This window comes from Cynocephalus volans, chromosome 9, assembly GCF_027409185.1.
Source record: "Cynocephalus volans isolate mCynVol1 chromosome 9, mCynVol1.pri, whole genome shotgun sequence".
Lineage (NCBI taxonomy): Eukaryota > Metazoa > Chordata > Mammalia > Dermoptera > Cynocephalidae > Cynocephalus > Cynocephalus volans.
This window is the reverse complement of record NC_084468.1, coordinates 104,328,174-104,355,410: the sequence shown is the minus strand read 5'-3', so window position 1 is coordinate 104,355,410 and position 27,237 is coordinate 104,328,174. Positions and strand designations below refer to the sequence as shown.

The window sequence follows — 27,237 nt, the reverse complement described above, 5'->3', positions numbered from 1 at the left end:
ATCTAAATATATACAGAAATTAAATTACATTAAAGTTATAAAATTCAGTTTTAAAATAAGATTCTTAGCTTCCCCTTCTTAAATGAATGCTATAAGCTCTTAACTTACCTTTATGTTGGCCTAAATCTTTTCTTTGTCCCTTCTCTAAATCTTTCCTTTGTGAAGAAAGTAAGTTTTTCTGTTCAATGGCTTTCAGAGCACATTCTCTGGAAATGTCTTTTATCTTTTCTCTTTGATCACTGTGGTTTAACTTAACTGTAAAAGAAATCATTCTTACAATGATACAGATCATTTTTCAAATTGCTCAACAAAAGTAAAAACTGAATTATATAAAAATTTTAAGATGTTAAATATCAAAAGCGGAACAAAGTATATAATGAACTAATTTTTATGCTTAACTAAAAACTCATTATGATTTTTTCTGTTACTGGAGATGTATGTTGTCTTAAAACTTCTTATATAGTCCCTAAAACAAGTATAAATGAAAAAAAGAGACATACCACAAAAATAATAAGAGCTAAAGAAAACAGTAGTCACTATTTGCCAGGTACTATTCTAAATGTCTTATTCTTTTAATTCTGAGGTAGGTATAATTTCTATGTCCATTTCAGGTAAGGCAACTGAGGCACAAAGAAATTAGAAACTTTACCAAATTCACATAGTTTGTAAGTGTAGAACTGGGAATATGACCCAAGCTGTCTGTTCCAATGCCTGTGTTCTTAAACACATACTGTTTCTGAGCTTAAAAGAAAGCGTCTTCTGAAAAATATAAAATGTCTCAATTTAAGAGAATCAATAATCCATCAGAGGGAAAAAGATATAGTTTCATTATGAATTTTTAAAAGCCTTTAAATTCTTTGTTGATGATAACTGTTAATTCTGGATCTTACTACCCTGATTAAATTGGTTAATTTTATGGTTAGACGTTATTTCATTAATATACTTAAAAGTTGCTTACAAAATCATCCTGAACAACAATATGATTAAGTTTTATGTATTTCTAAACCATAGCTACAAATAATATTGTGGTGTCTTATTTTTGGACCTAAGTCACAGAACTTGGCTTGAAAAATTAAAGTCACGGAACGACAATAACGAGAATTGAATAAAAATGAGGAACACACTACAGCTACAGTAACTTTGAACTACTGCTGAATTCCCTAATGGAAATTTAGTTTTAGCATACAAGCCAAATTATTAACTCATGTTTTTCTTCTCTAAGTTGATTATTAACTTCTTGAAAGAAAGGCCAAGCTAGAACTTCCTTTGGTAACTGTACAGACTGCCTCAGGCTTACCACAGCTCTGAGTGCATGGAGAAACTCAAACTCTTCTAATCAAATTGGCCAGATATAACTATAGCTCTCAGAGAAATGCATCAACCAAAAGATAAGATTTTATCTACTTGTTATGTTCTTTTCATGGCCAAATAAAGCTAGTTAAGCACCATCCTTCTATATGGTTCTCACCAGAAATTAGACTCAGTAAACAAAGAAAGTGGGAGGCTTACTCGCTCAGGGATAATATAAAAATTACAAGTTGGGCCGACCCCATGGCGCACTCGGGGGAGTGCGGCGCTGGGAGTGCAGCAGTGCTCCCGCCACGGGTTGGGATCCTATATAAGGATGGCCGGTGCGCTCACTGGCTGAGCGCGGTGCAGCCAGTCACAAAAAGACAAAAAAAAAAAAAAATTACAAGTTAAACACATACCTGGTCCCCTCCCTCCACTTGTCTGAATGTGGCTCCGATTAAATGATGAAATATTATCGGTTTGAAACTTCTGATTTTCTCTCTGTTTTGCCTGATCACCAAATCCATTTTCTTTTAAATTATCTGTCTTATAAATTGCGGGCTTTTCACATCCTTAAAAAGATAAACAAAAATGTATCATTCCCTTCCTTCCCATCAGGGGAAGAGATGTTTGAATCTTTTCAAACATTTTTAATATTGTAGGGAAAATTTTTTTTTTGAAGACAAAATTTTATTTGTAGACAAAATTACTTAAAACTTGGATTTCTACATGCTTTGTAATGCGTCCAAACATAGCCTAGCTGCTTTGGACTTTTCCAGTTTACTAAAATCACTTTAAATCTCAACATTTACTGCTAGAAAGAGCTACCAGCCAAGCAGCCTCTTCTAAGCTTGTGTGACCATAATAGAGGGCGGCTCCTGAAGGTGCTTCTGAGGCCACTGATGAGGAACGGTTACTTTCTAAAGATTAAGAAAAAGTACTAGTATTTTCCTGAATTCCACTTTACTAAAACTTAATTTTGAAACTATCCTCAATATTCATTTTATATTCAGTATATTAGTATTCCTAGTTGATTATGATAATAAAAAAACATTAAAAATTTTGCATTAAAAAAAATTACCCATATTTTCTGCAACAGATTTGTAATGTGACCAGTTGACAACCTGCTTGAGTGCATCTTCAGTAGAAACTGCTGTGCCATCTGGGTTTGCATAAAACAAAAGTAGTGGCTGGAAGTGGCATCGGATGCACTTGGAGACCACATCTTTCCATCTAGTTCCAACCTTTTTTAAAAAGCACAATGAATAAAAACAAAACAAAACCTTGTAATCAATGTGTTACATGAAAAGGCAGAGACTGAATTAATTTGTATTATAAGAAATTTTTTAAATTTTCAGATTCTAGTAGTTTAATTGCCCATCATATTATACGATTTTGTTTAGTGACTAGTCTAAATAAAAATCTTTAAACATTATAATTTAAACAATTGATGGGCAAAAATCATAGGCTTTCTATATTTCTATATCAAGATTTAATTATCAAATTTTAACAAGCTTTCCACATACATGGCTGATTAATAACTTTTGACAAAGATTTCAAGGCAAGTCAATGGAGAAATATGAAAGAGTCTGTTCAACAAATGATGCTAGACCAACTGTACAGCCATACGAGAAAAAGAACTTTGACCCTATTACCCATAAAACATAAAAATTAACTCAGAATGGATCACATAAAAACTATAAACTCTATAGAAGAAAACAAAAGAGAAAATCTTTACAGCCTTGGGGAAGGCAAAAATTTCTTAGATAGGATACTAAACAAACCACAGAAAGAAGAAAATTTATAAAATAGACTTTGTCAAAATTAATTAATAATTTCTGCTCTTGGAAAAAGACACCATTAAGAAATAGAAAAAAATAAGCAATACACATCTAATAAAGAACTGGTGTACAGGCCTGGCTAGTTAGCTCCATCAGTAGAGTGGTGCTGGTAACACCAAGGTCAAGAGTTCAGATCCCCATACCAGCCAGCCACCAAACAAACAAACAAGAAACACCTGGTGTGCAGAATAAAGAATTCCTACAACTCTAATAAAAAGATAATCCAATTTGAAAAACTGCCAAACATTTGAACAGACACTTCACCAAAAATAGATACAAGAATGGCCAATAAGCACATGAAAAGATGACCAAAACATAATCAATCACAAGGTTAATGCAAATTAAGAACCACAGTGAGATAATATACACCCACTAGAGGGCTAAAATTAAAATGACTACCAACACAGAATGACAGGAACTCTTGTACATTGCTGGTAGGAATGTAAATTGGTACAACCACTTTGGAGATCAATTTGGCAGTTTCTTGTAAAGTTTAACATACACTTACTATACAACCCAGAAATTCCACTTCTGGGTATTATGTAAGAACAATGGAAAAAAATATGTTCACACTAAGACTGTTCACACCTCAAAAAATAAATGGATAAATAAACTGCTGTGTAGCCATGAAATGGAACACAACAATAAAAATGAAGCACTGATCCAAACAACATGAATGCATCTTAAAGACCTCACACTAAGGGAAGGAAGCCAGAGTAGTACACATTGCAAAAGAACATTTACATAAAATTGTAGAATGGGCAAAACTAATCTACAGAGAAATCAGTGATTCCCTGGGCCCAGGGTGGGGAGGGGGGGACTGAAAGTAAAGGGGCATGAGAGAATTTTTCTGGAGTGATAAAAATGTTCTATACATATTTGGCCTTCTGTATCTGTGCATTCTGCACATGTGGATTCAACCACATGTTGAACCATGGACTGAAAACATTCAGGGGAGAAACAAAAACAAAAATACAACAATAAAAAATAATACAAACAAAAAAACAATACAGTATAGTATAACAACTATTTACATAGCATTCACATTGTATTAGGTATTATAAATAATCTAGAGATGGTACAGGAGGATGCACACAGGTTATATGCAAATACTACACCATTTTATGTATGCAACTTGAGTATCTGTGGATTTTGTATCTGCGAAGGGGGGGGTGGAGTTGGGGGGGAGTGTCCATGAGTACCAAGGGATGACAGTACTGATTATGGTGGTTACACAGGTGTACACATTAGTCAAAACTCAAACTGTACACTTAAAATGGGTGCATTTTAATATTTATAAGTTATATCTCTACAAAGCTGGGTTAAAAACAAAACAAACAAAAAACCTACAAAGCATTCTAGAATATTGGTTTTTTCAGGGAAGGGGCCTTTAAAAAAAAAATCCGGAGGATCCTCTTCAAACTATACATGTTCAGCTATTTACCCTCCTCACCTGGGATTCTGAGATACTTGAGGAGACAATTTAAAAACAAATCAAGGGCCGAGCCCGTGGCGCACTCAGGAGAGTGCAGCGCTGGGAGCACAGCAACGCTCCCACCGCAGGTTCGGATCCCATATAGGAATGGCCGGTACGCTCACTGGCTGAGTGCCGGTCATGGAAAAAAAAAAACAAAAAAACAAAAAAAAACAAATCAAACAATAAACTTCACAGGGTGATTAATATACCCAGTTCTTCCTCTAAATTTTTACAATTTAAATTATGTAGATGCAAAGTAGGATCTCCAAAATGTTGCTATACACTGACTCAAGATGAAACTTCTTAACAAACTCCTGTATCAAAGTACTAATTAATTCAAGCAAAGTCCTCACTTTAGAATATAAATACCAAAATTTTTTCATCAGCTTTCTTGAGGTATAATTTACATGAAATAAAAGTATCCCATATAGCATACAACCAGTCAGTTTTGACAAATATATACAGTCATGTAGTCCTCACCCTAAAATCTTCCCCTTTTCCCCCTTTGCAGTCCCAGGAAACCACTCATCTACTTTCTACAACTTTGTTTTTTCCTTTTCTAGAATTTCACATAAATGGAATCATAGCAGACAGTCTTTTATGTCTTGCTCCTTTCACTTGGCATAACGCTTCTAAGATTTGTCTACATTACTGTATGTAGCAATAGTTCATTCCATTTTATTGCTGAGTATTATATTCCACCGTATAGCTACATCACAATTTGTTTATCCATTCACCTGTTGTTGGAAACTTGAATTGTTTCCAGTTCTGGCTATTAAGAAGAAAACTACCACAAACATTCAAGGACAAATTTTGTGTGGACATGTGTTTTCACAGGAGTGGAATTGCTGGGCTGTATGGTAAGCATATGTTTAAATTTATAAGAAACTGACAGTTTTCTAAAGTTACTGTTCAATTTTTCAGTTCTATCAGTCTCATATGAAAGATCTAACTGGTCCACATCTTCAACAACTCTTGGTATGGTCAGTCCTTTAAATTTTAGCCATTGTAATGAGAGAATACTGAAATCTCATTGTAAACTAAATTAGTATTTCCTTTGTGGCTAATGATGTATTAAATATCATTTCAAGGGCCATTTATATATCTTCTTTGGTGAACTGTCAAAATCTTTTGCTCATTTCTTTAATTGGGTTGTCTTTTTATTACTGAGTTGTAAGAGTTCTTTATATAGTCTGGATATAGTCTTCATTAAGATATATATTTGACAGATATTTTCTCCCAGTCTATGGCTTTTTGTTTCATTCTCCTAACAGTATCTTACTGAAGAGCAAAAGTTTTAAGTTTTGATAAAGTCCAATTTATCATTTATTTTTATAGTTCATGCTTATTGAATGTTACTTTAGAAATCTCTCTACATAAAAAGTGGTTTTAATATCCTTGTCTGATATTTCCATCTATGTCATTTCTGGTCATTTATTAATTTTTCTTTTAGTTATGGGTGATATTTTCCTACTTTTCATATTTGGTAAGTTTTTATTGAATGCCATTTTGAAAAGACATATTGAAATTTTATTGAATTTTCACATTGTTAGGCTTTGAATTTTGTTGTGATCTTTTAAAAAGTGGAATTAGCTCAGTCCTTTCAAGGCTTCGTTTCAAACTTTTTACCTCAGGTTGAGAACCTTCAGTCTAGGTGTAATATAGCCCCATTTTCAAGGCAATATTTTTCTGAGGATTCTAGCTGACGCTTATGTGTTACAATTTATCTCCACTCTTGATGCAGAGGATGCAAACTATTACCAGCCTTGCATGAGTTTTTGGAATTATTTGGTTTTCTGTTTTCCAGTGGTTCCCCACCCCAATACTGCTCATGCAGGTTTGCCCCATACATGCATAGATCACCATTCATCCAAAGATTCAAGGAGATCCCTCTTTCAATCTCCAGGACCCTCCTTCTGTGTAGCCTTCCTTCTGGTTTTCCATCCTGCAATTTTTTAGCTTTCTTGGCCTCTCTGAACTTGTTTTGGTCTCTGGAACTTAGTGAGACTACTGGGCTTTGTATGGGTTCCCGCTCCCTGCACTGCAACCCCAAAACTACCTCTAGGCAGTAAGCAAGGGTAATTGTAGAGCTTATTTCATTTGTTTCCCTTTTCTCTGTTCAACTGCATGTTTTCCAATGTCTAAAAAAGACTTGTTTCATCTATTTTGTTTGTTTTTCTAATTTTTAACAGTGAAAGGGCTATTTCCGTAGCCATTAATCTTTCATGGGTGGACAGAAGTCCACTAAACACCAAAATTTGAACTTTTATTGACTTAGTTAATCGTGGTGCTGTTAAATGGTCCTTTGTTATATATTAAAGTGAAGCTAAATGTAATTCTACATTATCTGCTTGTAACAACCAAAGAATTTGTATTTTTACATCAGTTTACTGCTTAATAATAGTATTCTTAAGGTGAACAAGCCTGAGAACAGTATTGACAAGATCAACAGTTTCAACTGTGCTAAGTATGAATCTTCTGTAGAATTTTTTTAAAATTCAGATACCTGCCCCTGTACCACTGAATCAAGAATCTAAGAGTCCAAGCATACAAGGGGTCTTCAAAAAGTTCATGGAGGGCCAAGCACGTGGCGCACTCGGGAGAGTGCAGCGCTGGGAGCGCGGTGACGCTCCCACCGCGGGTTCGGATCCTATATAGGAATGGCCGGTGCACTCACTGGCTGAGTGCCGGTCACGAAAAAGACAAAAAAAAAAAAAAGTTCATTGGAAGATTCATATTATCTTTTAATTCTATTTTCTACTAACTTTTGGAAGTATCCTTGTATATGTTTTTTAAAAAGCTTCACTGATTGCAATACTCCTTATTAAGAACTACTATTCACTAGTTTTCTACACAATATTATGTTTGAATAAGTAAATTATTTACCAAAGGATATAACCGATATATATAACTGTATACCACACTCAAAATTTAAAAACATTGTCATAAAAATATTTTTAAAAGCAAGTATGTTTTCATCAATAGTTACACAAGCAACTGTGAACTATCTACAAAGAAATACATATATCTATGTATCAGACAAAAGGGCATGATCATTACTGACACAGGGATCACTAACAGTTAATATTTGTATACTAACATTTCTTAGTCAACTTTTTATTATTCTGGAAATGGACTGGTTTAAAAGTTGGCTTCAAAATAAGGCATATGTTAATAATAAAAATAAGTTTGAACTTAATGATGCTATTATTATTACATTCATTTGTTATTATGTTGTACAACAATTATGTCATTTTCTATACCATTATTATTATAACATTTTTTTCGTGAAAAGTACAAAAAAAATAATTGTTCCAGTTAGTGAAAGTGTCACTTACCTCTTTCACATTTGCATCATCAAAAAATACCCATTTGGAACTCTTGGTATGAAAAGCAAAGGCACAGTAATGTTGGCTGGTATAGCAGATCATACCAACAAGGTGAAGTTCACTATTTTTGGCATTTTCATCAGTAACCCTATAAAAAAGCTGTTTAAAAAATTAATAATGTACACTTAATACTGTATCTTTTACAAAGTAAGGAATAATAATTTGATAAATCATGTATTACACTCATTATGAAAAAAATTTCTCATGTATACTGTCCCAATCCAGTATTAAGATATTAGTACTGAAGGCACTACTGACATTGCACTGTTAACAGAATTACTACTTTTAATTAGTCCATAGAAACTTTAAGTCCAATAAAATAAATTCACTACAAATAAGTTCAGTAACATAGCTCTTCAGTAATACAGAACTGACACTTTATATATATATAAACTCAAAATGTAAGTAAACTACACATTCTTGATGATTCTTGATTGAATCACATATTTGAACATACATTAAACATATTAATTGACATAATTATCTAAAATTTTAATTGTAACATAAACAAATTCAAAATATTAAGTAACAATGAAGCATATAAAGAAATCAGCGCTATAGATGAATTTTAAATCTTAAACATTTTTATATTAATATTTATATTTATAAACATGATCACATATATGTATAATTATCACATCATTGTTATGCAGTAAAAGAAAAGGGCATGAGATAGTTTAGTATGTAATTAAAAGCCCTTTCTTGTCTATGCAAGAAAGGCATTCAGTCAACCTGGTATGATTAAATTTATATTTTATCAGTTACATCTGATTATTATTATTTCTTTTAGAAAGAAAATTTAGTTTTGAAAAACAAAATTAAGTGTATCACAATATATTAAGATGTTTTAGAGAAATGTAAAAGTGAAGAGAATGAAAACATTGTGGTACCCCAGGAAGATAAAGACGTGTTGCTAGATTCCGAACAACATCTTCGGTCAAGTCAGAATGCTCAGAATCCCAGACTAAGCCAATTGTAACAATCTCTGGGCAATTCATTAAAACACGGCGAATTTTTATTTTTTGGCCACAGTTACTCTACAGAAAAACACAAAAGGCAAATTTTGAAATTATCAAAACAGACATATTAAATGCAAAGCTTTATACAGTATTATACAATGACAATCTTAACATACATCTGAAATCTAATTCTTCAGTATATTAGAAATTGACTTCTAACAAGCTATTTGTCTTAATTATTGATTAAACAAGAAGTTTATTTTAAATCAAAGTATTCTTTAGTATTTTTGTAAATATGTCAAAATAAGAATTCAATCAAAAAAGAAATAAAACTCCTGAAGTCATTAACAATATTAGATGAGAAAAGAGTATCACTTATCAAATTTAAAGAAAAAAAACTATCTCTTTAGTTAAATGACAAATTTCAGGACTTTGAAAAAAATCCATTCAACATATGCTACCATAACTCCTTCACATAGTTTAGATTTTTAAGGAAATAGTGCTAAGATAAATAGCTCACATGGTATAAAGTTATCTAAAACAACATTGAAAAAATAAATTGTTATAGTTAATTCTCTATATAGAATTAATATTTGTGTGATAATTTCTGAATGTCAATTTTCAAATTCACAAACAGAAACATATTAACATTCTCCAAATTATACTTACAGGACATTTCCTATAGTCATCAGTTGTATTTGCTGCTTGCAGCAATTCTGCAAACATTTCAGGCTTGAAGCGTTCATGCCTTTCCATCATTTTTTCAACTTCATTGCTACAAAAAAAAAAGTGCCAAATAAGTCCCAAATCTAGTCTATGCACTTAAAACAGATTTAATATATTACACATGAAAATATTAAGTTGTCTATATAGGTGCACATCACCTTTCCTAAAACATGACTGTGTCTGAAAAATTAATCATAAAGTAAATTTCCATACAATGGAAAATTATTAAATTTGGCAAGTATATAATGAAAAAAATTAGGCCAAGTATAGAATAAAATAACACAAAATTATACTTTTGTTTGGAACTACGTAAATGAGGATAAGATGCTTCATCTGAAGGTAGTTCTAAGGCAAAATCTTTTTTTTAATTATTATTCAACATGTAGGGATTTGAGTTTAAACTCTACCCTAACAAGAACAACAAAATTATAGGAAAGGCTCCCTCTTTGGCCCAGAGTTCCCAGAAACAAAGGTAACAGTTTCAGCTAGGAAAAGGCCTTTTGCTAATTAATGCAGAAGTTAGAACCAAAGTTATTTAAGCTGGACTTGTGCCTTTTGTTCCAATTATGAACGTTAATCATTTGATTAGAGCCTACTCAGGCCTTTTAATTCATTACAGGGTAACTCTGCTACTTTTTATTCAACCTCCCTAAGAATCACATTTTTACATATCAAGGTATTAAGTACCTTTAAACAACTATTTAAACATTTCCAAAAAGAAATATAATGTTGGCTGAAACACCCTTATTAGTTTACATTCTAGATACTCTGGTTCTACTTAATTGTAATAAAACTGTCCTAGAACAGGATATATTTTAAAGTTCAATAGTTTAAATCACCTACAAGTATATGATAACATCTAAAAGTACCCTTCCAAAACACTTCACAAGTGTGCTAGAAAGCACTAAATCTAATAAGCTCATTCAAATTGCATGTAATGGTTTTACAAAACTGACAGCATCAGAGTAGTGGTTAACCAGGCAAATTCTGAAGTCATACATACCTGGGTTTGAATCTTAATTCATCTACTTACCAGATTAACATCATTAAACCTGTTTCTTCATCAACAAAATAGTGTTTTTGATGAGATTAAAAGAGACAATTTACATAAAACCTGGAACATAGTATGTATTTGATAATTGGAATTCAATACTTATTACCATAAAAAGAGAGATTAGAATTAGAGTTCAAAGTCTGTAGTCCTGTAATTTGCAGTGTGGATCAGGCAGAGATTGATGGGGATCTAATTCTTATTATGTTAGATACTGCCTCACGGTGCTGTTACTTTATACAAAAGTTTCAAAGTAGAGTTAAAATTTTATTGCTTTTTATTTCTGGTCTATCGTTGTTCAAACACCTTCCTACTTTTCGTACAAAAAAAAAAAAGAGCCTACAATTGACTGAAGTTTAGAGAATGTCTCTCTAAACCAATGTTTTTCAACTTTGTATATATAAGAAAGATATTAAACACACTCAAATAACCAAATAGTTTTTTTTCAATAATCTTTAAGAAATAATGTGTTACACCCAAGAAAAGAAGTTAAATGATATGAAATAGATGAAAACATGATATTCACTTAGTACACTGACAAAAATATTGGTAGCATTCATCAACTAACTGTTGGACTGATGTATTCTGATAGGTAATAATTGATCTATGTTATGTATTTTGCATAAAATTTCTGCAAACATTTATGATCTCATTAAATGTTTACCACATAAAATATTTATACTCTCAAATACTTATTGGAAAGTATTCCAACAATCTTTATTATGTGAGGTCTAGGGATCATTTTTAGACTAGCTAATGTTTCACAGATAATGAGGGAAAGGGAGGAGGAGGCAGGCAGGCAAAAAATCATGGTAAATTTTTATGTAAGGTGAATGCTGAGACCTCAAATGCAGTAACCTGAGGAGTATGTTCACATTTTTCTTCCTTTTCTGCTTACCCTAACTCTTATCATCATGAAGGGACATAGTGTACCTGACAGGTACACAGCCACTACAAAAGGAACGTCTTAGCAAAAATGAAGAAACCATGTACAGTTCTATTTACCATTGTGTTTGCCATTTTAAGCTCCCGTTCACTATTCCAAAAACTTGCTACAAATATATATAAATTGTGACTAATATTTTGTACATTTCACTAAAAGATACATATATTAGGCTAAACTACAAACATCCAACTGAGACAGATGTTACTTGGTACCTCTGTTAGTAGCACATTTGTTAGTCTCAGACAGAGAGGGGAAATTCACATATGTATGTGTTTTATCAAAAACACTATTTTGTTGATGAAGAAATAGGTTTAATGAGTTTAATCTGGGTTTATAGAATAAATGCTCAATGTGCCTAAACGTGTTATTAAATGTGTGCTGGGAATGCGCTTTAAAAGGTTCTTACCATAGGGCTGTTGTAGAAATGTACCGCACAAATTCTGTAAAAGGTAGAGGATCTGATGATGCTCCACAGCTACGACACACACACTATAGGTAAAAACACACATTTAATCTATCAATCATAAAACATAAATGTAATATCTAATAAAATAATTAAGCCATCTCACCTGTTCGTACAGAGTCATAGCAAACTTCTGGTGAGTGATACAAGATTTAGAGGTACACATGTCTGCATCTCTGCTTGGCACTATGTGAAAATGAATCCTCTCCAATATATTTTCCTAATTTAAAAATAAAAATGACATAGGAGTTGTTGATCTTACAGAGAACACTTCAAAATACAACTCTTTTTAACTGAAGATTTTCCAAAGTGTAAATTTAGGAGCATCATACACATTGTCAGCTTTTTAGCTTTCCTCTCTAATCAACACTTCAAATGTTGTTCAGTTATTCACCATTTGTAGCATTAGCTTAAAAAATTTTTTTTAGCAAAACAAACAGTATAATGTAACATTTAATTATAAAGGACATTAAATGTCTGCAGAAAAAGTGTAGGTGTGAATCACAGAAATATTTGAAGAGTAAGCATTAACTTGAAGAAAATTATATTAATCTGGTGGCCACTGAAAATGGAATGTAAAGGGACAGGTTGAATGGACACTATAGTAAGGAGGCTCAAATAATGCTAAGAGAAGAAATGGTTCTGTCTTACATGTAGGTGGCATCTATATTACTGAGACATTTAATAAACAACATACATATTTTAGAAGGTATATAGGGTATATATATTCCTAATCAAAGGAATGCTCTACTTATTAATATGGTGGTAACACAGTGCCTTAGAATAACAACCTCAGTGATTCTCAACCCGGAGTATGGCATGTATCAGAAATGGTGGCCTTGACAGTTGCCAAACAAGATCCCCTTCTCTCCCAGTGAGACTCAATGCATGCAGTGAGAAATATTACTGCTGGGGATGTGTTGGACATGGAAAACCTGTTGAGGTAGAACACTAATTTAAGTAATATAATTTATGTTTAGCAAAGTTCTTGCTGCAACAAATAAATTTTAAAATATTTTAGTGGCCTCACACTCAGTAAAAATTATAGCAGCAGAAATAATCAAACCAAAAGTATAACACAAAATACAGATGAGTTTAAATAGATCCTTGAAGGATGGGTAAGACATGAATCCACTGACCAGTTCTAACACTTTTCTATTGCTATAAATTTTTGTTTCATTTTTCTCAAAATCTGCATCATGTAGCAAATGAAAACTACTATCCTGCCTTCTTAAAGATTATCAGAAATACTTACAAAGCACTCAGCAGCATCATCCATAAGACCAAGTTGAAATCGCTGCTCATCTTTGAAGCTTTCTGCAAGAGCATGCCTTATGTTATCTGAGGGAAGTGCTTTTTCTCGACTGTGTTGAAACTGTGCAAATATTGTCTGGGAATCAACAAGTACATCAGTAAGTTTCATGCCAACAACTTTAAAACCACTTCAATAATTTCATTATAACACAAACTCAGAACACTATGCTCAGACGGGAAGTGGCATCAACAAGGTGGTGGAATGGAGGATTCCTGGGTTGCTGCCCCTCACAACCAATCAACTTACATCAATTAAAACACAAAAACTTCCATCCTGTAATCACTGGAACTTGGAGCAGAAGGAAGAGAGACCCAAGAATACTGAAAGCAGCAAGAGAAAAACACACAACACTAAGAGTCCACGAAGGTGTGGAAAGCCACAAGGAGCAGGAGGAGGGATTATCCAGGTCAAACCCAGCCCCAACCACTCAATGAGCAGCTACCAGAATATGCAGCAGCTACCTAAACATGGCAAAGCAGCAGTAGCGCCCTTTGCATGAAGCTACTTGGAATCTGCAGAGAAAAAGGGTGTGGCAACCTCTGGTAAAAAAAAAAAAAAAAATCACTTTGGAGTGCACCATCCCATTTCCCAGACCAGCAAAGCTGCTCACAAGCTTCCCTTGTGCAGACATATGAGGGAGGGGCCACAGCCAACAGGAGAAAGAAATCACCCAGAGTTTGGTGAGTCTTCACAGGGAACTCTTGCAGAGCCTGCCCCATGAGAAATGTTTGCAGTAAGCGGGGGTGGGGGACACTGATCCAATAAGACTGTATAGGGGAGCGGTGTAGGCAGCTGATCTGCCTTCTCATCAACATAATTGCCACACAAGGGGAGACTGGTAAGTGCAATAGAACTGCAGGGGGCACAGTTTGTGAGAAAGACTCAGTCCCAGGCTGGAATTTCCACATATCCCAGAGGCATTTGGAATTTCCCACATGATCAGGAAATTACTAAAAGGCCGACATTTAAAATCTGGTACCAATCTGAGAAACAACAGTAATTTTGCTCAGGCACAGAGTTCAAGTTCCAGTCCCCAAAGTAAATGTCCCCCAATCCAGGAATTAACCACAGGGTATCAAATTACTTCCAGCAGTTTTTAAGAGGTGGCGGTTGCTATTATTCCACCAGAGAATGGAAAACAACCAAAGACCAAAGACAAAGTTCTGACATTGAGCAGCAAAGGTCTAACAGCACCAAAGTACAACTATAAAACCTGGAAGAGGCAGCCATCTCAAATGCCCAGGCAACAACCTGAAGACACAAAAATCAAGAAAGAACAGAAAAATATGACACCAGAGGAAACCAACAAAAATGAACCCAGAAGAACAGAGGATTTATGAAATGCCTGACAGGGAATTCAGAATAATCCACTTAAAGATGTTCAGGGAATCACAAGAAAATACAGATAGAAAATTAAACGATAATTGGAAAACAATCCAGGAGTAGAACAAGAAACTTGACAAAGAAATAGAATCTACTTTTAAAAGCCAAATAGAAATTCTAGAAATAAAGAGTACATTAATGTGAAGTAAAAAACTTAGTAAAGAGCTCCAACAGCAAACTTGGTCAGAGGACAGAATCAGTGAGCTCAAAGGTAGAACATATGAAATTAACCAATCAGAGGAGCAAAAAGAAAAAAGAATAAGAAAAAATGAAACAGAATTGAAGCAGTTATGGGACTCATTCAAGCAAAATAACCTCTGCATAATTGGAGGATCCAAAGGAGACAAAAAGGAAGAGACCTAGAAAGCATATTTAAGGCAATAATGGTTGAAAATTTCCCAAATATGGAGAAAGATAACAGCATTCAGGTACAGGAAGCTCAGAGGTCACCAACCACATTCAGTTCAAAGAGAAATACCCCAAGCACATCATAATCAAATTATTAAAAAGCAAAGATAAAAAATACTGAAAGCAGCAAGAGAAAAACACAACATTCAACAGAGCCTCAATATATCTCTCAGTGGATTTCTCAGCAGAAACCCTAATGGCCAGGAGGGAATGGGATGATATATTCAGAGTGCTGAAGGAAAAAGACTGTCAGCCAAGAATTCTGTATCCAGCAAAGCTAACCTTCAAATATGAAGGAAAAATAAAGTCTTTCCCAGACAAACAAAAGCTAAGGAAATTCACCAACATTAGACCTGCCTCACAAGAAATGCTAAAGTGAGTTCTTCACACTGAAAGATTTGAAGGTATAAAACTCACTAATGAAGTACGTAAACAATCTCAGAATACTTCAATGTTATAAGGCTGGTGAATAAACCACTTATATCCTCACTATGAATACTAAAGGACAAACCCAAAAAGATAATAACAAATTCAACAACTGAATAAGAGATAGAAAATATTAAAAGTTGTAACTTGAAACAGTGGACTGTCAGAAAGCGGGGAAGAATAATGTTAAACTGTAGAGTTGGCTTTGTTTTTTTCTTTTTTCTTAGCCATCAAAGTTGTTATTATTTTTAAATAATTTATTATAACTATAACATTTTGTGTAAACCTCTTGGTAACCATAGCACAAAAACCAGTAGTAGACATACTAAAAATAAGTAGTGAGAAATCAAAATATTCTATTAGAGGAAACCACTTAATCACAAAGGAAGAAAGTAAGACTGGAAAAAAGGAAAGAAGGTTCTACAAAACCAGAAAAAAAGTAGCAAAATGACATTAACAAGTCCCTGTGTAACGATAACTCTAAATGCAAATGAATTAATTTCCACAATTAAAAGACACAGAGCAGCAGAATGGATTATAAAATAAGAACAATATACTACCTATAGGAAACTCACTTCACCTATGAAGACACACATTAAAGTGAAGAATTGGAAAAAGATATTTCCTGCAAATGGAAATCAAAAAAGACCAGGAGTATCTATGCTTATAACAGATAAAACAGACTTCAAGCTAAGGAAAGTAAAAAAAAATGATAAAGGTCATTATAATGATACAGGGATCAGTTCAACAAGATGATATAACAATTCTAAATATACATACACCCAACTCCAGAGCACCCAGATATATAAAGCAAATACTACTAGACATAATGGTAGAAATAGACTCCAACACAATAAGAGTTGGAGACTTTATTAACCCCCTTTCAGCAAAGGACAGATCATCCAGACAGAAAATTAACCAAGAAAATCAGAGTTAATCTCCTTTCTAGACCAATTAGACCTAATGGACATTTATAGAACATTTCATTCAACAACTGCAGAATACACATTTTTCTAACTAGCACATGGAACATTCTCTAGAAAAGACCATATACTAGTCACAAAACAAGTCACAACAAATTTTCTAAAAATGAAATCATACTATCTTGTCCAACCACAATGGAATAAAACTAGAAATCAGTAACAGACAGGTCACTGGAAACTACAATAATATGGAACTTAAACAACATGCTCTTAATCAATGAATGGGTTAAAGAAAAAATCAAAAAGGAAATTTAAAATGCCTAAAAACAAATGCAAATGAAACACAGCATGCCAGAACCTATAGGATATATCCAAAGCAGTTCCAAGAGGGAAGTTTATAGCAATAAATGTCTACATCAAAAAAGTAGAAAGCCTTCAAATAACCAAACATTCCACCTCAAGGAACTAGAAAAACAAAAACAAAACAAACCTAAAATTAGGAGAAGGAGAAGTAACAAAAATCACAGCAGAAATAAAGGAATTAGATATTTATAAAATAATAAAAAATATTGATGAAATGAATAGTTGGTTTTTAGAAAAGATAAACAAAATTGATAAACCATTAGACTAAAGAATAAAACAGAGAAGACTCAAATAAATAAAACCAGAAATGAATAAAGAAGACATTACAATTGATACCACAGAAATACACAGGATCATAACAGACTATTAAAAACAACTATTTGCTAAAAAACTGAAAAACCTAGAAGAAATGGATAAATTCCTGGACACATACAACCTACCAAGGTTGAATTGTGAAGAACTAGACAACTACCAAGGTTGAATTGTGAAGAATTAGAAAATCTAAACAATACAAAAACTAGTAATGAGACTGAAGCAGTAATAAAAAGTCTCACAACAAAGAAAACTCTAAAACCAGATGGTTTCACTGCCAAATTCTACCAAAACCTTAAAAGAAGAATACCAAGTCTTCTTGAACTCTTCACAAAAATTGAAGAGGAGCGAATATTTCCAAACTGTTTCTACAAGGCCAGCATTAACCTTATACCAAAACTGAAAAAAGATGCAACAAAAAAAGAAAACAGACCAACATTCCTAATGAACACAGATGTGAAGATCCTCAACAAATACTAGCAAACAGAATCCAATAAAACATTAAAAAGATCATTCACCATGATCAAGTGGAATCTATCCCAGGGATGCAAGGATGGTTCAAAATGCACAAATCAATAAACACGATACATCACAACAACAGAATGAAGGAAAAAAACATATGATCATTGCAACAGACAAAGAAAAAGCATTTGATAAAATCCAACAACCTCATAATAAAAATACTCAACAAACTAGGTATAGAAGGTATGTACCGCAACACAATAAAGGCCATATATGACAAAGCCACAGCTAATATCATATTGAATGGACAAAAATTGGAGGCTTTTCCTCTAAGATATGGAACGAGAGAAGGATGCCCACTTCCCCCACTCTTAATCACCATAGTATTGGAAGTTCTAGCCAGCAAAATAAGGCAAGAGAAAGCAATAAAGTGTATCCAAATCAGAAAGGAGGAAGTCAAACTATCCTTACTTGCAGATGATATGATTCACACATAGAAAACCCTAGACTCCTCTGAAAAATTACTAGGAATGAATTCAGTATAGCAGCAAGATACAAAATCAACACACAGAAATCAATAGACAGACTTCTCATACACCAATAACAAAACAGTTGAAGAAGAAATCATGAAGGCAATTTCATTCACAATATCTATCAAACAAAATGAAATTTCCAGGAGTAAATTTAACCAAGGAGGTAAAAGATATCTATAATGAAATCTATAAATCATGGGTGAAAAAACCTGAAGAGGACACAAACAAATGTAAAGATATCCCATGTTCATGGGCTGGAAGAATTTAAGATCATCAAAACATCCATATTACCCAAAGCAATCTACACATCTAATGCAATCCCTAATCAAAATACCAATGCCATTTTCACAGAAATAGAAAAAACAATTCTAAAATTTCTGTGGAGCCACAAAAGACTGGTATAGTGAAAGCAATCATGAACAAAAAGAACAAAGTTAGAGGCATCACACTTCCTGAATTAAAATATACTATAAAACTATAGTAACCAAAACAGCAGGCACTGGCAAAAAATAGACAAATGGACCAAATGAACAGAATACAGAGCAGAAATAAACCCTCACATTTATAGCCAACTGATTTTCAACAAAGGTGCCAAAAATGTACACTGGGGAAAAGACAGCCTCTTCAATAAATGGTGCTTGGAAAACTGGATATCCACAAGTAGATGACTGAAACTAGACCTCTACCTCATTCTGTACAAAAATCAATCCCAAATGGATCAAAGACCAAAATTTAAGACCTGAAACTACTAGAAGAAATCATAGGGGAAACACTATATGAAATGGGCATGGGCAGTGTTTTTTTGAATGAGACTACAAGGCACTAGCAACTAAATAAAAAATACCCCAATGTATTTCTATATACTATAAATTTGTTATATATTTTCATACACTATATCAAACTAAAAAGCTTCATGATTAACAAAGTGAAGAGACAACCTACAGAATGGGAGAAAATGTTTGCAAACTACACATCAGACAAGGAGCTAATATCCAGAATATGTAAGAAACTCAACAGCAAGAAAATAAATAACTCATTTAAAAAATGGGCAAGAACCCAAACAGATATTTCTCAAAAGAAGACATACAAATGACAAACAGACCTATGAAAAAATGCTCAACATCACTATTCACCAAGGAAACACAAATTAAAACCACAATGAGATATCATTTCACCCTTGTTAGAATGGCTGTTATCAAAAAGATAAAAAATAACAAATGCTGGTAAAAATGTGGAGAAAAGGGAACTCTCTTATATTGCTGGTGAGAATGTAAATTGGTACAGCCACACTATGGAAAACAGTATGGAGATTCCTCAGAGAACTAAAAATAGATGTACCTTACAACTGAGCTAAGCTATCTCACTACTGGCTATATACCCAAAGGAAATAAAATCAATATATCAAAAAGATGCCTGCACTACCATGTTCATTGCAACACTTCACAATAGCCAAGAAATGAAATCAACCTAAACGCCCATCAACGGATGAATGGATAAAAACAACTGTGGTATACATACACAATGGAATTCTATTCAGCTATTAAAAGAAAATGACATACTGTCATTTACAGCAACATGGATGGAGGGAGAGAGGGGTCAGGGGAAGGGAAAGTGTGGATTAATGGGTAAAAGCTACACTAGCTACACTATCTACACTAAATGAATCTATGTATAGTATATACATGTATTGAAACAACACACTATACCCAACAAATATGTACAAATAAATATTAAAAAGAAAAAGAAAAAAAAAACCTCTATGCTCAGAAACTAATACAGAATAGTGTTTTGCTCTAACATTCCATACAAAAATTAAAAGTAACTATTCATATCAGTGAAGTTCAGAAATAGTTTTACCAGCCTCTAAATCAAATATTAGCATGCATAAGAATTAAACATGTAGAGCTCTCAGGTCCCATCCTCAGAGACTCTGATTGAGTAAGCCTGAGGTGAGGCCCATTTTTAAACTATTCCTCATATGATTCTGATGTAGGTTGTTTAAGAACAGAATTTAGAGATAAGTTGCTTTAAATCTAAAAATATACTATAGAAATTAAAAAGATATAATCACATAAAAATTAGTAGGAATTCACTAATCTTAGGAAAAAAAGTTAAAGTAACGTAAATGAACTTTTAAAATGTTTTATTTCTTCTACTAGGTTCTTAAACCTCAGAAAATTATAAACTCCTGTTGAAAAACAAACAAAAATTAGACAACCTCAATAGAATGACAATTTCTCACTATTATTATACTAAATTTCCTTTTAAAAATGCAAATGTACATTTTATAAGAAGCATCAGAGAAGAAATAATAATTACGTTTAATTTTTTAAAAAAAGGTCCTCCCCTCCCCTCAACTTATCTATTTTCCTCATTTTGAGAATTGCTTCTAACCTTAGCCTAAGAAACTGTGGAAACATCATTCAAGGACATGAGATTATATATGTTAATCTGGTCTTCTATCTTCCTTACTGAATTTAAACAACTGAAATACTTTTAAATAAGTTCCAGTTTTATGCAATCTTATGTGGAAGGAAGTGAGGAAAAAAGAAAGGTTTTCAATGACAACCCACCAAATAAGAATTGGCCATATTCAGTTCATGTCATAGCAAAAAAAAAATTTTTTTTACATGCAACATATGGTAGGCTAGAAAAATATTTCATGAGTCTGCTCTACTACAGCAAAAAAAACTTAACTTATAAATAAAATAAATTAAAAAATAAAGATGCCAACTGATATTAGATACCCAGAACTATAATTATTTTAGACATCACAAGAGCTAAAATCATGAATACTAGAAGATAAAAAATAATTTTTAGATTTTGTCTTATTTAGGTAATTAACTGTTCCAGGTAACGTTTAAGATATTAATCCTATACAACACTGTCATTCATTTATCATTCATTTATCATTTATTTTTTTCTTCCTAGTATATGTCAGGCATTGTTCTATGCTAGAAAACAGATGACAACCCTGCCCACATGGAGCTTACATTCTAGTTGTAGTCACAAGAAGGCAAATAAGTAATTATTTAATATGTCACAATGTGATTAAGTACAACAGAGAAAAAAGTAAGGAAATACAATACAAGAAAGAAAAATAAAGCAGTGTAATGGGGATAGGAATGCTAGAGGTAAGACAGAGGGAAACAGCTTACCTTTTACCTAGGGTAGTCAGGGAAGGCCTCACTGATGGAAAAAACACTTGAGGAGAGGCATAAAGGAAATAAGTGTGTTAGCCATGAGGACATGTGGAAGAAAAGCATTCCAGACAAAAGGAATAACAATGAAAAAAGACTTGAAGATGGGAGCCAGCTCTGAGAAATGAAAGCCAGTTTGGCTGAAATGCAATGTATGTATGCGTGGGGTGTTTGTTTGTTTGTTTGTTTGTTTGTTTGTTTTAGGGGGAGGCAAGCAGAAGGAACAGGAGGTGATTGTATAGGGCTATAAAAAAATTGGGCTAGGAAACTGAACTGGACTAGTTTTTACAATTGGGCAAAACATTCAAAATTTGCTGGAAGTAAATAAAGAGTGATACTGTAATTTGGTCTAGGTTCATTTTCCATCCTTAAACTATAACCCGATTTTGCCATGTTCTAAAAATGAGAACATAAAATTTCTTCCTTCGGTAATTTATTCAAACAGCCCCTTCACGATTATTAAGAAATTAAGGTATGTAAATTTTTTTTGTGTGTGTGTGTGTGTGTGTGTGTGTGTGTGTGTGTGTGTGTGTGTTTTCATTAAGGATATTCAAGAACAAAGAATGAAAAAAATTTATCTCTAAAACATGTTAACAAAATCTTGAATTCTGGGGTAAAAGATTTCAATGACACAAGTGAATTCTTAATATATACTGGACTCCCTGTTTCTGCCTTTGTCTCTCTTCTATTTATTCTCAGCAAAGCACCAAAAGGAACTAGTTCAATCATTACACCTAGTTAAGATATATTATATCACTCCTCCACTCAGAACAATCTTAAAACTTCCTAATCAGTAAGAGAAAATGCCAAGGTCTTCACAAAGGCCTATAAGATCCTATATAATCTGAACTCCTGTTGCAGTGATTTACTGCTCCATAACAAACCACCCCAAAACTCAGTTACTGAAAAAAAAAAAAATATTACTTTGATCATGATAGGGATGGCTCAACTCTGCTCCACTTGGGAGTCATTTGAGGCAGTTTGAATGCTGGGACCAAGAACTATCCGAAGGTCCTTCACTCATGTCTTGTGGTTGGCTGGGACCTCTGCTGTAGCTGTGTCCAGGATGCCTACATGTGGCCTTTCTATGCGACCACTCGGCTTCCTCACAACATGGTGGCTCCCTTCCAAGAATAAGCACCCCAAGAGCCAGAGCTAGGTGGGAGCTATATCACGTTTTCTAATCAGAAGTCTTGCAGCATCAGTTCTGCCACATTCTACTTCATAGAAATAAGTCATTAAGGCTAGCCCATATTTACAGAATTAGACTTCGAATAGAAAGAATATGGAGAATCTGAAGACATGTTTTAAAGCCACCACAACTCACCTTACCTCTGAGCTCATCCCCTACCATTCTCTCCCCTGCTACCAGGGGTTTCTGCCACCAGGTTTCCTTGGTGTTCCTGAAATATGTTGTATCTCAAGGCCTTTACATAGTTACTGTTTCTCTGTATGCCCAGAAGACTCTTCCACCACATGGCCTTATAGATCAGTCCATCACCTTTTCCAGGTCTTGATTCAAATGTCACTTTCTCAGTGAGGCTTTCGTGGCCACTCAACACTCCCTATTCTTTTTCCCTGATTTATTTTTCCTCCATAGCAATTATTACCATCTAACATATTCTATATTTTGCTTACTTATTGTCTCCTCCCGTACAAGAATATAAGCTCCATGAGAACAGTGGTTTTAATCAGTATTATTCACTTCTGTATCCTCAGAAACTACAGCAGTACCCAGAATTCAGTAGTAGCTCAAAAAACATTTGTTAAATGAACAAAGAATTATTTCAATAATGAAAAATGTAATGTTTCTAACAATTTTATACTATTTAGAATATTAATTTTTAACTGTTTTTATATGAAAGCAGAAAATGAAAACATAAACCTAAATAAGTCATACTTTAAGAGTTAAAAACTTTGGATCACCTGACAATAAACTTTAATTACAAACAAATTGACCAACCATGTGAACAATCAAGATTCAATTTTTGGAGAAACAATTGATAGTAATTTTACAGAACTACTGAAAGGTTACCTTCAATGCACAAAATATGCAGGCATCTCCCTGACAAATATGTCCAGTCAGAACCCGCAAGCTTCGTCGGAATATATCCAACTGCCATAAAACCTAAAAAACAGTGAGATGTGAAGGAAAAAGAAACTGAGATTTTTCTTACTGTGATAAAAGATTTAGATACTTTAAAAATTGCAAAAGGTTAATAAGTAATTTATTTTAATCTCCTGTACATAATGAGACATACACAAACACCACAAATAATAGCAAGTATGCAAACGTTACATACATATTGTGCATATGTAAAAGATGGACTTAGAAGATATTCTGACTGACTCACATGAAAAACCATGACAGGTGCCGAGCAGGAAAAAACTAACTGCTCAGCTGAGGATTTGATATGAAAAGGAAACACGGGATACTAAATGGAGGGCTTGGCAAAGACATGAAAGAGGAAGTGATTATAACACTTGGAAAAAATTGAAATCTAGGAAGGAAATATAATCAGATTTTAAAGATAGGGTGTACTAAATAGAGATCAGTGCATTGTCACACACACAAAAAAAGGGTGAGCAGAGGTGTGTGTGGTCACTGATACAGAATGAGAAGGGGGTATCTGTGTGGTATTGGGGTATAGCTTGGTAAGAAGTAGCAGCAGTTAAGGAATAACCTGAATATATTTGCTGCAATTATCCAGTTATCATCTGCAACTAAAAGACAAAGACAAAGCAAACAAAAAGACTGTAACTATTTATATAAATCAGTCTACTTCTTAAAATCATTCTTAAAAAACCTGCATTCTATACAATGTGGATAATAATATTGCCTGCTTCATAGAGTTCTTGTAAGGATTAAATAATATATAATAATATATGAAGTAATATTCAGAGCAGGGCTTGGTACATAATTGGCATGCAATGAATATCAGCTGCTATTTGTGGCTGTTACTACTACAACAAAGAAGTAAGATCCTCAAGTTTCCCTATATCTTTTAGTCATGTCCTCAAATAATATAACTAAGAAAATCCATTCATGATTTCTCATTTCTCCCCATTAAAAACAAAGGTTAATAAAAAATTGATTTTAACATTTCCTATATTTTCAACTACTCAATAACTAAAGGTCATTTCAGAATTTCCCTTTGAAAGTTGCTTTTTCTTAAAGCATAATGAGTAAGATCCATTTATCTATCACAAATAACAGTGTTTTACAAAGCACTTAACAGTGTTTAAGTAACTTTCCCGCATATCATATCCTATCATACCATAAAAAAAATATTAAATTGGAATCCATTTTACCAACAAAGAAGATGAATGTCAATGATAGCACAACTTTGTAAGTAGTACTGCACTGCGGTAATAATACAGCCTCTAAAGGCAGGCCATCTGGATTCTAATTCTGGCTTTACTATTTACCTACTCTTGGACTGACTTGGCCAAAATATTTTCTGAGATTCAGTTTTCTCATCAGTAAAATGAGGATAAAAGTAGTACCTACTACTTAGGGTTGCTGTAAGAATTACATAAGTAATGCTCATACAAGGGTTTAGTACACAGTAAGAACACAATAAATTTTAGCTATTAAATATTATAACATTGCTTCTAACTCAGAGAATTTAAAAACACACCGATATGTCATACCTACTTGCTTTCTCATCAGATAAAAGTTTAAAATAGTCAGCCAAAATAGGATGCTCTCTATAATTTGTTTATAAAGTCAGTAAAGTCTTTCAAATGTAACTAGGATGTTTTCTGGGACTAGCAAAATTTTTAAGTGACACTGGATCAAACTACAGAAAAAATATTTTATGTGATTTCTTTAAAGTTCTCTGCACATTATTCAACACAACTGTGTAAAGACTATTTAAACAAATACCTATCACAAAATATATATTCTTATTATAGTTAATCCTTATCCTACTTTGTTTTTAAATGTCAATGATAGTTTGCCACCTATTTAAAAAAACTAAAGTGTAACCTAGTTATTGGACTAATTAGCTTTCAGCAACATACACTTTTCTTTTTTATTATTTGCATGTAGCAATCTAACATGGTGCCTAACAAAATTAATGTAGTTATTTGAGTGTTTATACATACTTATTTAATTAGTCCCAAAAGATCAATACATATATGCACACACATTTAATAAAGGAATACAAATCTTTCATCTTACTCCTTACTTCCAAACAATGAGAAATGGCATATAAATTCATTTTTCTGGCTTATGTTAGATTCCTACCATTTTAATAATGTCTGCTTTTAGTAATTTCTTACGAGATGTATTCCACATTTATTTCTCAGCAGTTTCTAAAAATATTGAGGCAGGCCTGTTAGCTAAGTTGGTTAGAAAGCAGTGTTGTAACACTAAGGTCAAGGGTTCAAAACCCCATACGGTACTGGCCAGCCTGCCCCAACCCCCCCAAAAGAGAAAAGCTTCTAAAAATATTCATCAAATTGCATGTTAACATTTGTAGTTTGAATTTTTAAAAATACAGTCAGGCTTTTTCTGACAGAAAGTCTGTTTGAATAGTTGGTTTGTCAGTAAGGATTGGCTTTGCTAATTAGTTTTTGAGGCAGACATGTTAACATCAGAGGTCAGCAGATGTCCTAAGCTGAGAAGACAGAGCTGGGAGGGCAGGGAAACCAAAGCTCCTAAGGTTGGCAGGGCAGAACACTGCAGAGGAGAGAGCTGCACAGAGACCCATAGAGGGCCTCCCTCGAGTATTCAGATGGGTACTATGAGGAAAGAAACTACCTAAGCCAGGGAAAGAAACACACAAAAGATCAGAGTGAACACTGCCCAGAGCTCACACAGGCCTAGGATAGTGCCTCTTCTCAACAACACTTTCTTATACCCTGATTCAATCAAAAGCATTTAATTCTAGGTCTTTTGGTATCTGATATCTCCCTATATTCAGTACCATTCAATAAATATTTTCCTGCATTCTCACAGCATTAATTCCAGTGGGATCTTTGAGCCAGGGCAGAACACTGACTGCCATTTAAAGGTCCTAAGTAAATTAGAATTAATGTTATCCTAATACCAACTGCTTCTCTTTCCCTTGGTTAATGAATTTTCATGTGGACATTTGTTCCAGGTAGGGGGCAATTGAGAACACAGAACTGAGTCAGATGTTTGAGCACTAGACACATTCTAGATTTTTATTCATCAAATGAGCTAAGTAACCAATATTTACTCTCAGTTTTCAAGAGAGAAAAGTAAGGCTGGCCAGTTAGCTCAGTTGGTTAGAGCACAGCCTTGCTAATACCAAGGTCAAGGGTTCAGATTCCCCTACTGGCCAGCCAACAACAACAACAACAAAAAAAAAAACAAAGAAAGAGAGAAAAAAAATAGAATATATGTGAAAAGTGATAAATTTAAATGAATTTTTTTAAGGTATACTATTCCAGACTCAATAGCAAAACATTTCAATATTCTAAATCTTCCTCACCTTTAGTATTGTACAGTTAATGGTCAGAAGGACAGAAGATATTACAAAATCTGGAACTTCTGAATAAAAACTATGTTATATGTAAGAAAGGATATTCAACTAAGGCAGAAAAGCAGGTTAATACACATTTGTTAATTAAAAGAATCTCAACAAGGATTGATGCAAAATAGTTTAACCTTCAATTTAACCAAAACAGTGATGCCCAAATTATGATTCCAAAAAGGTGAATTAAGGGCCACAGTGGGCGGTGAAGGGAGTTTGAGTACTGAGATCAAAACGTTTCAAACCAAGCAGCTTGTTCTTTT

The 27,237-nt window shown here is 33.5% G+C and overlaps 1 protein-coding gene across 2 annotated transcripts in view; it reads right to left on the bottom strand.

Moving 5' to 3' along the window:
* Positions 1-27,237, bottom strand: part of USP53 (ubiquitin specific peptidase 53) — a 69,666-nt gene that overhangs the window by 21,242 nt on the left and 21,187 nt on the right. Inside the window, exons 3-12 of one of the 2 annotated variants that reach the window (XM_063107933.1) lie at positions 23,503-23,595; positions 13,398-13,532; positions 12,249-12,362; positions 12,086-12,168; positions 9,626-9,731; positions 8,888-9,034; positions 7,947-8,096; positions 2,372-2,534; positions 1,710-1,862; positions 109-255 (exon numbers count right to left, since the gene is read on the bottom strand). In XM_063107933.1, the coding sequence (XP_062964003.1) occupies positions 109-255; positions 1,710-1,862; positions 2,372-2,534; positions 7,947-8,096; positions 8,888-9,034; positions 9,626-9,731; positions 12,086-12,168; positions 12,249-12,362; positions 13,398-13,532; positions 23,503-23,595 (1,291 nt within the window). The remainder of the gene's footprint in view (positions 1-108; positions 256-1,709; positions 1,863-2,371; positions 2,535-7,946; positions 8,097-8,887; positions 9,035-9,625; positions 9,732-12,085; positions 12,169-12,248; positions 12,363-13,397; positions 13,533-23,502; positions 23,596-27,237) is intronic. The other variant, XM_063107934.1, reaches the window with a different exon arrangement.